Below are 13,212 nucleotides of genomic sequence, written 5' to 3'. Positions count from 1 at the left end.
GTGTGTGTGTGTGTGTGGGTGTGTGTGTGTGTGTGTGTGTGTGTGTGTGTGTGTGTGTGTGTGTGTGTGTGTGTGTGTGTGCATGTGTGTGTGGGTGTGTCCTTGGGTTTATCATTTGGGTAGTTCCAGTCACAGATGTTATTACGCCAGCAGCAGCAGTAAAGTGCAGTGACTAAAGGTCCCTCAATGGAGCTCTGTGTGACTGTGTGCTCTTTGCAATATACAACCCAGGAACTCCAGTTGGCCAATTTGCATGTGTGACATTTCGTTTTCGATACCGATGAATTTATATTTACAAAGAGAAACTCCAAGATTATTCCAAGATTATTCACCACATACTTTACAGTCAGTACAGCTCTATGAAATGTATGTTTTGCTCAGCAGCAGAATAAATTCAACAGGAGTGCAATAGTTTTTTACTGAACGCCCTGTTTATGATTACAATCAGTGTAACAAAGTACATTCACTCTCAAGTACAGATTTGAGGCAGTTTTATTGCATTTTATTATGCTGCTTTACGTGACTATGGTCTATCTGACTTGAAGAGCAGAGGAGCTCTTACCTCCACCAGAGTCCCACGGTCCCCTAAAATTCAATCAAGCTGCACCAAATCTCACACAGTCTTAAACATCAGTCAATTGATCTATGAATTATTCTCTGGGAAAGTGGTGAAAATGTCAATAAAAAAGCCCTATCTCTCAATGTCATTGAAAGTGAATACAAAGTTTTTTGGGTTAAGATGATGATGAAGATGAAGTGATGATGACATGACCCTGATTGGCAGAGTGGGGAAAAGTAGTAAAGTACAGTTACTGTTATACTCAAGGACAATTTCAAGGTATTTTAATTGAATATTTCAATTGATGCTACTTTCCTTTTTGCTGCTTTATTTCTTTATTTCTTCTCCACCACACATCAGAGGAAAATATTCCACTTGTTATTCCAGAGGTCCATCATTAAATTGATATTGATAATCTGATTCTACATGTAAATATATCGATTAACTTATAAAACATACGTTTTCACATGGTTCCTTAATTCATTCTGCAGCATGATGGTGACCTCAACTGACAGAGTCATGAATAAACATCCAGCGACGTGAGGAGGGTGCTGCAGCTGATCTTAACATCATGGAGACAGACTGGAGTCCCATGTAGAGACAGAGGACAACAAGGCCGATCCACAAAAGAACTGGGGCCAGTTCTCAGAGAAGCTACCTGACAAAACAAGTGTGCAAATGACTCAGCTGAGAAATAAAAACTATTTACATTATTTATACAAGCTAAAACTTGCTCAGGTTTTAGTTGTGCAAAGCTCTGCTGGAAACTCAAACGACATGTTGTAACACGAATGATAAAATTGTAACTTGTCCAGAAAACAGACGGACAGGAGAAGTGAGGGAGACGTTAAGCCCAGTCAGTTCACACCCACACAGTCCCGAGAGAAGATGAAATAAAGAAAAGTAATATTCATGTGGGCGGACCATGAGAGCCGGCTCCTTGAACTATACCTAGAATAATTAAGTATAAAACAGTCTGAATGATCTCCACCTCAACAAGCTACATTAAAACGCTGCTTTAGGTCGAAACATGATTAGTAGTTTTATTGATTTGGGAACGTAGCACTTTTATTCACAAAGGAGTATTTTTACATTGTACTAAACATTCTCAATATTTCTTTCCTCACTGGTTACGACACAAGTAACATCCACAGTATTTTCAGTCGAGAGCAGCAACATTTAGTGTGAAGCACTGACACAAAAAACAAGAGCAAACTTGACTCCAGCTAAAACACAAAAACACTAAACCATCAAAACAAATACTAACTTCAGGGATAACAGGTGAATAAGAATACAGAGAAAAACTGGCCAGATTTGAGTATCATCATATTCTTGCAATTCTTTTAGATATGTTATTTTTTTTAATTTTATTAAAAATACAATTATTAAAATAATAATGTGTTATTCAGGATTTTATGCAGTCATGATCTATAATAAATACATATGTTACAATCTATGAAAACTGGGGGTGACAGTGGTGTGTGGCCATTCCCACATAGCTAAATTGTTTTGGCCCAGATTTGGCCCACACTGCCACACTGTCATCCGGCCCACATAACGCCTGAGATGATGGTATTTGGGCATTCCGCTCATGTTTGCCTGTCTGGGCCAAATGTAAGCAATAGAAATACATCATGTCTACCGAATTTATTTTGTGCTATTTGGGCCATATTCACCATTTACCACATGGGCCACTTTAGGTTCACATCCAGGTTACACTTTGCATAGAGCACCGCATGTTTGCCAACAAAGGCTCAGATTAGTTTTGGGATATTTGGGCCACATTTGCTACTTTACAAGTGGGCCACCTTAGGCTCACGTCCATTTTGTGCTGCATCATTGCCTGAAGTGGCCCACATCCGTATTCTATCAATTTGTATACTGAGAATACAAAATAACCTATAATAAGGGGATGCGTATGATGACGTGTATGTGTATAAATAAGGATCAATAACCAAGCTTCCATCGTTAATTGCCCTTATGCACAATGCATGAAACATAAGATGAAAGCCGATAAGTGTTCATAGAGTTTTATTTGATAGATATAGTTTTAATTTTGCCTACACAGTGGTCTGTACATGGTGAGGAGTGCAGTTTTGAATGATTTGGAAATTCTACAAACTCATCATGCATTATCGTTTTCCTGTAATCGTTGCGTTTCCCGTTGAAGATACGTTTTTTACTCAGAAATGACAAAGCAAAATGTGCATGTTTACAGCTCACTCTTTCCTTACAGCTGCGGTAAGTGATCACAAAGGTCTGAGCCAGTAAGCGAGCCATATTAGCACATCAATAGTGTGCACTTAAAGTGATGGTCAGAGAAGGTTAAGACCACATGCAAGAATAGATCCGTTACTGGGACACTGTAGCTGCAAGCTTATCCACAAGCCAGATGTCAACATATCCAGAATGTGTTGTGAGTAACATGAGTCAAACCTTTAAATCTGCAGTACAGACACTGATAATGCATCAAACACGTGGAAGTGAAGCCGTCAGAAATCTGTGCTTCTTCGAGACTTGTAATTTATGGGCATCACAATAAGCAGGAAGACGAGTACAAAGGGAGGAGAACAATAGTGCCACTGTTCTTACGCAGATAATGGACAAAGGAGGGCATCTCTTAGATGAAAGCCTATAGTCTGTGATATGAAAACATTCCGTCAGGAGTGTGACGCCATCTAGTGGTCTGTTCGAGGGAATCTGACTGTGAGCACATCCGAAAGACTGATCTGTACAAAAATGATTGAATAAAATAGAGAATAAGAGATAAATATTAATTCAATATTTAATATAGCATCAGACCTGGGGTGACAGAATCTTCTCAATAACTGCCCCCTCCCTCTGGAACCCCCAACACACCAGACACTGCATCGACCCGTCAACGTTCAGATCTCTACTCAAAACCCTTCGGAACTGATTTCAATGTATCATGATGTTAGGTTTCATCTTTAGTGTGTCTTTCCTTTAAATTCAATCTAAATTTACTTTCAGTTACTTGAAAAGTGCTAAACAAATAACATTTTTATTATCATCACACAATGGATATTAATTTTCCACTGTGTCAGTGGGAAGTAATAAGCCAAACATTCATTACCATGTTTGTACAGTACATGACCTAAAATAAACCCCTTTGTTTGGCACAGAGCAAATGTTTGAACTTTTCTAACATGGAGGAAAAAGAGGCAGAGCATTTGGAAAATATAATTTTTTTAAAGATATTGAGGCCTATGTATTATGCCGATATTTAGATGTATCTCATCAAAACAACCATGGCTCATAATGATAATGATAACATCATAACTATGTACATTTACATGAACACTGTACTTCAATTTGAAATACAACGTTTCAATATTTTCATTATATCCCATATTATACTTCTACTATATACTACTTTTATTTTACTGTTAAAGTATCCCAACAACAATATAAAGTAATAATGTGTGATGATACAATGCACTATTATTAGTATAACACTCTGAAAGGAGGGGTGTTTCTGCACAATGATGTTTCTATTCGTTAGGGCAGGGGTCTTCAACGTTTTTCAGGCCAAGGACCCCCAAACTGGTGGAGAGATGGAGCAGGGACCCCCTACTATATATATCGTATAAAATTGTGTTTTATATTAAACTGGGCCGAGTGCCATGTATAAACATAGCTACCCTGTTATTGTGCATTCAATACTAAGCTATTCAAATATTGCACAAGTTCATATATTCATGTTTTTAATTTAAACATGTGCAAGGTACAGGGTGGCCGTGCCACTGCCATTTATATATAAAAAAAAATATTTTAAAAAACCTGCAGTACCTGCGCAGACCCCCTAGGGGTCGCGGACCCCCTGTTGAAGACCTCTGCGTTAGGGGATGGTTTTTGTACCCATCAGACATCCCATTCCCTCTGTTTCACTTTGTGACAATAAAACACGAAGCAATGTGCAGCACTGATGTGCTGATTTTTATTTATATTTCTTTATTGATCAGGAAATAGACTCATCAAATATTTGAGTGTCAAAAGATTTTGAAAGCCTCCAAAGCACCGTTCAGTGTATGCCGACACCTGTCCATTTTTCACTCAATTCACATCATTAAAATGTATACAATCAAAGAATAACAAAGGACAATTTCAACATGAGATAAACATACAAACAGGTTTATAAAAATATATAAAAATAACAAGTGATATCTCTGTATGTAGATAAGTGAAAGCATTGTGAAGGATACAATCATTTGTGACGAGAAATATACAGTCTTTACCCTAATTATTGTGGATAGTTAGAGTTAACAGCCTATAGGTGGCGATTGAGAGCAAAACAACTGAAAACATGAAACACAACAAGTCAACAACATAATAAAAAGTCAGATTTAACAAGATTTTCAAAAGCACACTAAAAAAGAAGGTTATGAAATATATATCACATCATTATAAAAAAGTTGGGCTGAATTTTTAATTTACAGTAGATTTGGATACAGGAACCCTCTTTCAAACTGGCAACACATAAAAGGCCATTTATAGGAGGCAGCAAGGTTTTTGCAGAAATCGTTGTTTTGCTCGATATTAGATGATATGACTGTGTATGTGTGTGAGTTCAAGGCAGCAGGGAGCAGACGTCCAAAAGCAAGTTGTGCTGGACATTAAGGAAATACTTCTGACTCTGGATGATCTGAAGTCCGACGCAGTGTTTCACCCTCAGATCATGAAGGACTGAGTTTGTTTGTAATGCTTGAGCTGTAGAGAGAGAGAGAGAGAGGGGGAGAGATGTACAATGAACCATTTCCTTTCATTTGCGTTATCAGCGACTTATCAACAGCATTTAATGGCGACCCAAATTCACGGCAGCGAGCAAAACAAGCCCTGTCGTGATAACAGCCGCTTTGATCACTCACGTTGCGGCTGGGAGGAGGAGGAGGCGCCGGGTTGTAGGACTTGTTGCTGAAAGACAAAGGGGGGTGATTCAGTCTGAGCTCATTACTGGTCATAAACACATCACAGCTGCAGGCCGAACAGAGTCGAGAGGCTGAAAAGTGAGACGCTCACCTTTTTATCCTTTTTTCTTCTGTTCAAAGACACAACAAAGAGCAGAGGACAGTGAAAAGTTAATATCTTCAATTATCAAAATCATACTAGATGATGGACATTTGACTCATTACATGCAGTAACTTGTAAGTACTATATCTACCTAAGTAACCTACAGAGTAATAGGTACTTCCATATTACTTTTTTCAAGGTTAAAACACTTTCTTTGGAGGTCATATTCCTCGTGGTGTTTATCTCTACTATCATTATTACATTATTATTTATGTAGCTCCTTCAGTATTTGAAACATTAGTCTTCTTGTTGTGCAGAACGTTGTTCTTTGTGTTTAAAAGTGCTCTTTAAATAAAGTTATTATTATTATTACTATCTTCATATTATACTAATCCACCACATCTCAGAAATGTTCTACTTTAAGGCTTTTCCATACAAAACACAAGTTTACATTAGTTTATTAATTTAGATTCATTCATCAAACTACACAACAAAAATAAAAAAATAAAAACAACCTAAAAATGCTGCTTGGTCATAGAATCGACTTAAATTTATTGTGTAACATGTAAAGTTAAAAAAAATATATTTTGTTAATGTGAAATTATTCATTGCTCTGACTTAAATTTAAAAGTATCTATTAGAGTCAATATAATGAATATGGAAAGCAGCGACGACATGAGGCAAAGCACACACACACACACACACACACACACACACACACACACACACACACACACACACACACACACACACACACACACACACACACACACACTCTCAATAAGAGTACACTACTCACTCCTGCAGCAGCCTCGGCGTCGACACACACACACACAGATGCAGCAGAAGACAACGAGCATCAGAAAAGCTGCAGCACCTGCTATCAAAACTGTCATATTCAAGGGATCTAGAAAGAGGGCAAAGAGATTATTTCATCAGTCTCCGGTGAATCATGACATTCACCCTGTTTCTTTGGCAATAAATAACCAAAAACAAATTTATCGGAAGATTTAACACTTGAACATGCAACAGAGTGATGCGAAGTACATAAAATAAAGAAGACATCACTCAGAAAAAATTGTTTATCATTACTTTGACTTTTTACTTTGGTCCATGTCCCAACTGCTACAATTGGGAAGGTGGGGTTATGACCTATACTGCAGCCAACCACCAGGTGGCACTCAAGACGCTTTAGCTTCACTTCTGGGGAGCTGCCATGTCGGCCATCTTTACAGACAATCCATGATCATGACATGTGAAGGCCAACATGTGTCAAAACCACTTACAGTCATTAACGTTGAGTTGTTGGGCTACACAGCTCTTGGGCGCCCCTGCATTGTTGGAGGACTCACAGCGGTACATCCCTGTGTCTGTTTTGGACACACTCTTAAACTTCTGCACCAAACACACAAAAAGAAGGGAAATGAGAACAACAACAACCAGGAGATGTTGCGTGTGTGTTCAGATATTTTCGGCCATTCTCACCAGTGTGCCTGTGTGGGTGTCGATTCCGTACGGCGTGTCGGCTGTGGCTGTCAGGGCCTTGTTGTCTTTGTACCAGCGGTAGGTGGCAGGAGGAACGCTCAGTTTGTCCTTACAGAGCAGCTCGAGGCCTGAGCCCACGAACATGGAGCTCGGCACCGCACAGGACGGCACATGAGGAGGCACTGAGGGGAGAAACACTGCATTTGTCATTTTTATTAAAGGACAAAATCCACCTTAAAACACAGAAATATTCATATTTGTTGTTTGGTGGATGCAGTGTGGTCCTTTATTGTATCAAACCAATAAATGCATTTAAATTAATTCATCTGATTAGATAGATAGATAGATAGATAGATAGATAGATAGATAGATAGATAGATAGATAGATAGATAGATAGATAGATAGATGATTGATTGATTGATTGATTGATTGATTGATTGATTGATAGATAGATACATACCCAGCACATTGAGGGTTACAGACGTCTCTCCCAGTTTGACGTGATCGTTGAGGGCGGTCACCTCACAGCGATACTCGCCCGAGTCTTTCTGAGTGACCGAGTGTAACATCATCGTAGCTCCATCTATGCTGGCCCGTCCCGTGTAAGGCCCTGAGGTGAAGATGGGCAGAGGGTGGACACAGTTTAACTAAGTGGTATCAAAAATGAAAAAATAAAAAAATAAAATGTGATATAGGGATGAAAGGATGATGATTTTGAAATCAGGGGAGTCACTCACCAATAAATCTTTTATCAAAGTACACGTATGACACGCTCTTTCCTTTCTTCTTCCACTCAATCCGAGGGTTTTGTTCTGTCTCTGTCTTGAACTCACAGGACAGCAGAGCATCTGACAGGACAGGAAACACAACTTTATACAAGTTTCTTTTTAATTTGAAACCTAATCAGCACTGAGTATAATTCTGTCTAAAGTACAATAAAGTATTTTTTACAGTCACTGCTGTTGTTCGGCTCGTTACCTGTGTTTATTTACCCCCATTTTTATCATGAAATAAGACACCTGCTGTTTCCGCTTCATCAATGTCAAATGTCCAAGAAAATATTAAGAAATTCAAGCTCTCATCAAAATAAAACAAATGTTCAATGACTTTATCCGTGATAGATTTAAACACAGATAAATGATGCTCAGAAAGGGGAAATGTTGAAAACAGTCTCACCTGTGTGCTCGTGAACCTCTACATTGAGTTTACTGCTGCTCACCGTCACTGACAGACAGACGGGACCTGTAGGGACAGGAGGGGTCAATTAACTTTCATTGGACTCATTGGACTCATTGTTTCCGACTTCGGTGTGTTCATGTGCTCGGAAGTCGGAATGTGGAAAAACGTGGATGCAAGAAACGACAAGTGTTGTATTTATGTGTTTGAAGCGTTAAATAACACCTCGACACCTCTTTCCTAAGTGCAACATTTGATTAATTCACATTAGAAGCTACTTTTTCGAGTTGATTGTAAAATATATCAATTGATGACGTCAGCAACTCCGCAACTTGCGGACCAACTTTCAAAGTTGAGGTGGCATTAACTTGAATTTTGCCAGTTGGGTACTAAGTTTTCTGATGATTCCAACACCAGTCCTGGATTTACACTGAAATACACACACATCTTGACCATATATTAAAAAAAAGGTACACAAACTTTTTTTTGTGGAACTCTGTCTTTTGGTACTTGTGAAGACAATAATTGATGTAAAGCATTTCCAAGTCCCTAACCCTAATTCCAGCCGAATGTTTAACTAACATCTTAACATTCAAACAGTCCTCAGAAGTAGTGAGGACCAGTCAAGATGTCCTTTAAAACTGAAAATGGTCCTCTCAAAGATGGCAAAAGATCCCATACACACACGCGCACAAACATACAGAGTGTGAAGCTACATCCTGGTGGTACCAGGAGCGGTGGTGTTTAGGAATGCAAGTGATGGATGACGCTCTGACAAGCAGCTTTATCCCAACCTGATAACCTCTCTCAGTGATCTGTCCCTACACACACACACACACACACACACACACACACACACACACACACACACACACACACACACACACACACACACACACACACACACACACACACACACACACACACACACACACACACACACACACACACACACATGTTTGGTGTATGTGTGTGTGTGTGTGTTTGGTGTGCACATGCATGGAAAGCATGCTTTTCTTATTGTACAAAGCAGCTCTTTATGGCGGTAACCTTACCCTTCTCAGCTGGCACAACACACACACACACACGTCACTCACGCACACACAACCACACACACACACACACACACACACACACACACACACACACACACACACACACACACACACACACACACACAGTATTGCACACTTGTTAGGCTCTACACTGATTGAACTCTGAACCCTCTCCACCGTATTATTTACTTTGACCTTCGTTCAAACCGAAACATTCTAAACATTACTGACTCAACATCAAATCAGAATCCTGACAATAACTTGATCTTAACTCATGTAAAATACACAGCAAACAACAAATGTTAATGGATATACAGAATTATATTGTCCATAGTCAACGTTTGATGTGTTTTTGTTTATTACTGAGCGTATTTAAATATATTAGTGTTTCAGGCTTCATTTTACAGACGTGCTGTTTGATTATGTAAGTGACAACATCCAACACACAGGAAACTAATGAAAAATGTATTTTGCCCAAAATGTTCTAAACTTTTTTGCCAGCTCTGTCCAAACGGAAGATGAAGGTTCCAATCTTTTCATCTCTGAGTGGTCCTCATGGGTAAATTCAAGAAAGATCAAAACACACACACACACACACACACACACACACACACACACACACACACACACACACACACACACACACACACACACACACACACACACACACACACACACACACACACACTCACACTATATCAAAGCTGTGATTACTGATATAAAGCATCTTGTCTGGAAACCAGCCTCTTCCCTTTAAATATTCCCAAAGCAACTTCAAATGCAATTTTTGTCCAGATAGTGAGTTGCCGTTTTCATCTCAGTCCAATTAACAGCAGGGTCACTCAGGGGCTATCATCACGCTGAAACGCTGGGACCTCACACTCCTCCGCTGGGCCATGTGATGCGTCTCATCAGTCTGTGGATCTCGGGTTCAAACGGCATCAGAGCGGGCTCAGTGTAAACATGGAGCCCAGAGCACAACCACTCCCTGGACAATCTCATCCCCCGGTGCACATGACACCTCCTCCCCTGTTTGTGTTGGTTATGCACATGTAATTATACAGCAGAGTCCAATGTGCCTTTGTGATATTTATTGTTATAATAACACAATCTGTTTAGTTATAACCTGACATATCAGCCTCCATTGCCAGTATAAGGAACGTTTCTGTACCCCTATGTCGACTTTTGGGGGACCCCTCCTTATAAGGGTGTCCCACCTCCCCCCTTTCTATTGACGGGATATGTACGTAACTGAACAGAGGATTGTGTTGCTTGGCTTGTTTTGTCAGAACAAGCCGAGATCCCCTCCAGAGACATTCTTGGTCTGGCCCCTTCCATCAAATAAATCACAACGCAGGCATCGCTAAACTCCACCGGTTACACACAAGCTAACCATTAGTACAACACACCTTTCAGTTTGCTTCATACTGAAAACACATGAAGTTACTGCAGGAAACAATGTTCCCTCAATTTTCTCATCATTACAATTCATATAGGGACTGTGTGGAAAATATTAGGGAGGTAGAATGAAAACTTGAAACTTGAAGGGACCTTTTTGGGGGGGGGCAATTTAGTTAAATTTATTTCAATGTATGTTTTATCTGTTTAAATTATTAATAGTAAATAGAGTTGTGCCAGTATTGTTGAAAGTTGAGAGGAGTGTAAAATATGAATAATGCATTAGAAGTTTTGCTTTTTTTTAAATCAATGTTTGGACCCCCACGCTTCCCCTCACCATCAATTTGTGTACAGTCCCTAACTCTAGTCTTTGTTAAATGCATTTATGAGTTTTCTATTTCTTTTGCACACCTTCAGAAACTTTATGATCTTCCTAAAATTATTTTTTGGAGACAACTGGACCAAAATGTTCAAAGTTGCATATGAATAAAACACAAAAATGCAAAGAGCAGCCTGTAGAAATCCACCAGACTGTGTAAATAAAGGGTGAAATGTAAAAGCATCTTCCTGTACACGTCATATATCCATTCCACCAGTGTGTCTTGAGGTAATAAACCCCATCACAGCTTATTTTCTTCTTATTGATAAAGATTCAAACTATTTTAAAATCTGAAAACAAACTTACTGCAGAGTAAAGTGATGAGAAGCGGCAGCAGCCACATCTCCATGGTGTTCATGCTCAGTTACTGAAGTTATGATCCGTCCTGTTGTTGCAGCGTCAGATTCAGTTTTACTCCAAACTTTCTGCAGCAGCTTCTTTACTCTCATCTGCTGCACGCACAGGCGCGTCCACGACAACTGCCGGGGAGCGCGCACAGGCGGGGGAGCTGCTGTTGTCCTGAAGCTCAGAGTCACGTGAGCTCAGACGCGTTTAATGACCGTACATGCTGCTGTAGTGTGTTGTTAGTATTTCATTAGTGTCATTAAGACAAGTAAAACAAATCTCTGATATGCTCTCTGATATTTATCATTTGAACATTATTTCTAACAATAACCATTTTGAGGTACCTTTTATGGTAGCCCAGATACGGTGGCCCCGCAGTGCAAATCCCAATGAAAAATGGGAAAACACAGCTGCAAATAAAAAAATCAAAAACACAACAAAAAACAGAATCGCAAATCACACAACACAACAACAAATCGGAAAATACATCAATCGGAAAACACAACGTCAAATTGGAAAACACAACAAAACACAACAGATCAAAAAGCCACAACAGCAAGTCCCAAAGAGCAACAGCAAATCCCCAAAAAATTGTCAGCGAAACACAACAACAAAACAAAAACACAACAACTAATGACAACACACTAACAGAAAAGGGCGCTATCTGTTGTCTCTGTTTGATCCCCTCGTCCTGGCTGTAGTTTTCTTTTTCCAGATAGATTATTTCCTTCCTGTTTACAAGATGGACAGAGCATTTGTCCAATCACTGCTGATCCTTGTGGACAGCAGGTACATCTCGTTGTATTTGGTAGTCAAGTCGTGTTTTGTGAATTGATGTTGTGTTTTCCCACTGTTGTTGTGATTTGCACTTCAACGCACTACAATATTATCAAATATGTGTGAATAAACAACAAATGCAAACTGAGAAAAGATCTTCATCAGTTTAACAACACATCTACAGCAAATAGAAAAGGTAGGTAAATAATCAAGGTGGCGATATGAACCTGAACAACTTCTACTGTACCATGCTGCGTTAAATCTCCAGCAGTAGAATAAACACTGTCACACTTTAATCTGCCTTCCATGTGTGATTTCTGTATTTTTGAAATGATTCTTATTTAAAGTGTGACCAGATGAAACTCTGGTCGGGGAAGCTGAGTGTTTTCCACACGTCCTCAGTGATGAGTGTAATCGGAGGTGCAGAGATGAAACAGCTGCAGGTTGAGCTACTGTGTCCTTGGCTATTAGGTTTCGCAGCAGCAGCGGCAGCCACACAACAGGCCATTGTAGCTCAGTCTGCTTAATGTGCACACATGCTTGCATTTGTGGCCATATGGACTCACAAAGACCCACACAGGGGCCATACATGCGGGCACGTGTGCACCGACACAAGCGGAGAACGAGAGTGATATACGGACTCACAAAACCTCAGCTGCAGCACCTGTTCATGATCAACAGTCCCAGCTGCTGCGCTGTGGCCGGGGCACACTGATGTCATGTAACACAAAGTGAGACACACACACACACACACACACAGGCGTCCACCACGACACACACGGCCACTCAGCGACCGCAAACATGTTCCACCCAAACAAACTATCACGCCTTCTAGATTATAGATTCAGGGATGGTTAACTTTAAATGTATTGTGATGTTTGACAGCTTTTTACTGCACAAAATTCAACACAATACTGTTCTGTCACATGGACACGTTAACATTAGCCTCAAGCTAAACATTAGCTGATTTTAGTGTGTGTAAGATCAGTGGAGTTCCTCTTAAATCTAT

General features: G+C 39.7%; 1 protein-coding gene across 1 annotated transcript; it reads right to left on the bottom strand.

The window, feature by feature from the left end:
- Positions 1-4,490: 4,490 nt before the first annotated feature.
- Positions 4,491-11,579, bottom strand: jam2b (junctional adhesion molecule 2b). The gene is made up of 10 exons (XM_035175236.2): positions 11,388-11,579; positions 8,250-8,315; positions 7,811-7,921; positions 7,534-7,683; positions 7,073-7,254; positions 6,874-6,982; positions 6,387-6,494; positions 5,597-5,615; positions 5,446-5,491; positions 4,491-5,287 (listed from the first exon to the last, which is right to left on the bottom strand). The coding sequence occupies exons 1-10, from the start codon at positions 11,437-11,439 to the stop codon at positions 5,249-5,251; spliced, it is 882 nt and encodes a 293-aa protein (XP_035031127.1). The 5' UTR covers positions 11,440-11,579; the 3' UTR covers positions 4,491-5,248.
- Between the last annotated feature and the right edge of the window lie 1,633 nt (positions 11,580-13,212).

This window comes from Hippoglossus stenolepis, chromosome 13 (assembly GCF_022539355.2).
Source record: "Hippoglossus stenolepis isolate QCI-W04-F060 chromosome 13, HSTE1.2, whole genome shotgun sequence".
Taxonomy (NCBI): Eukaryota; Metazoa; Chordata; class Actinopteri; order Pleuronectiformes; family Pleuronectidae; genus Hippoglossus; species Hippoglossus stenolepis.
The sequence above is the reverse complement of the archived record's forward strand: the minus strand, read 5'-3'. Positions and strand labels throughout refer to the sequence as shown.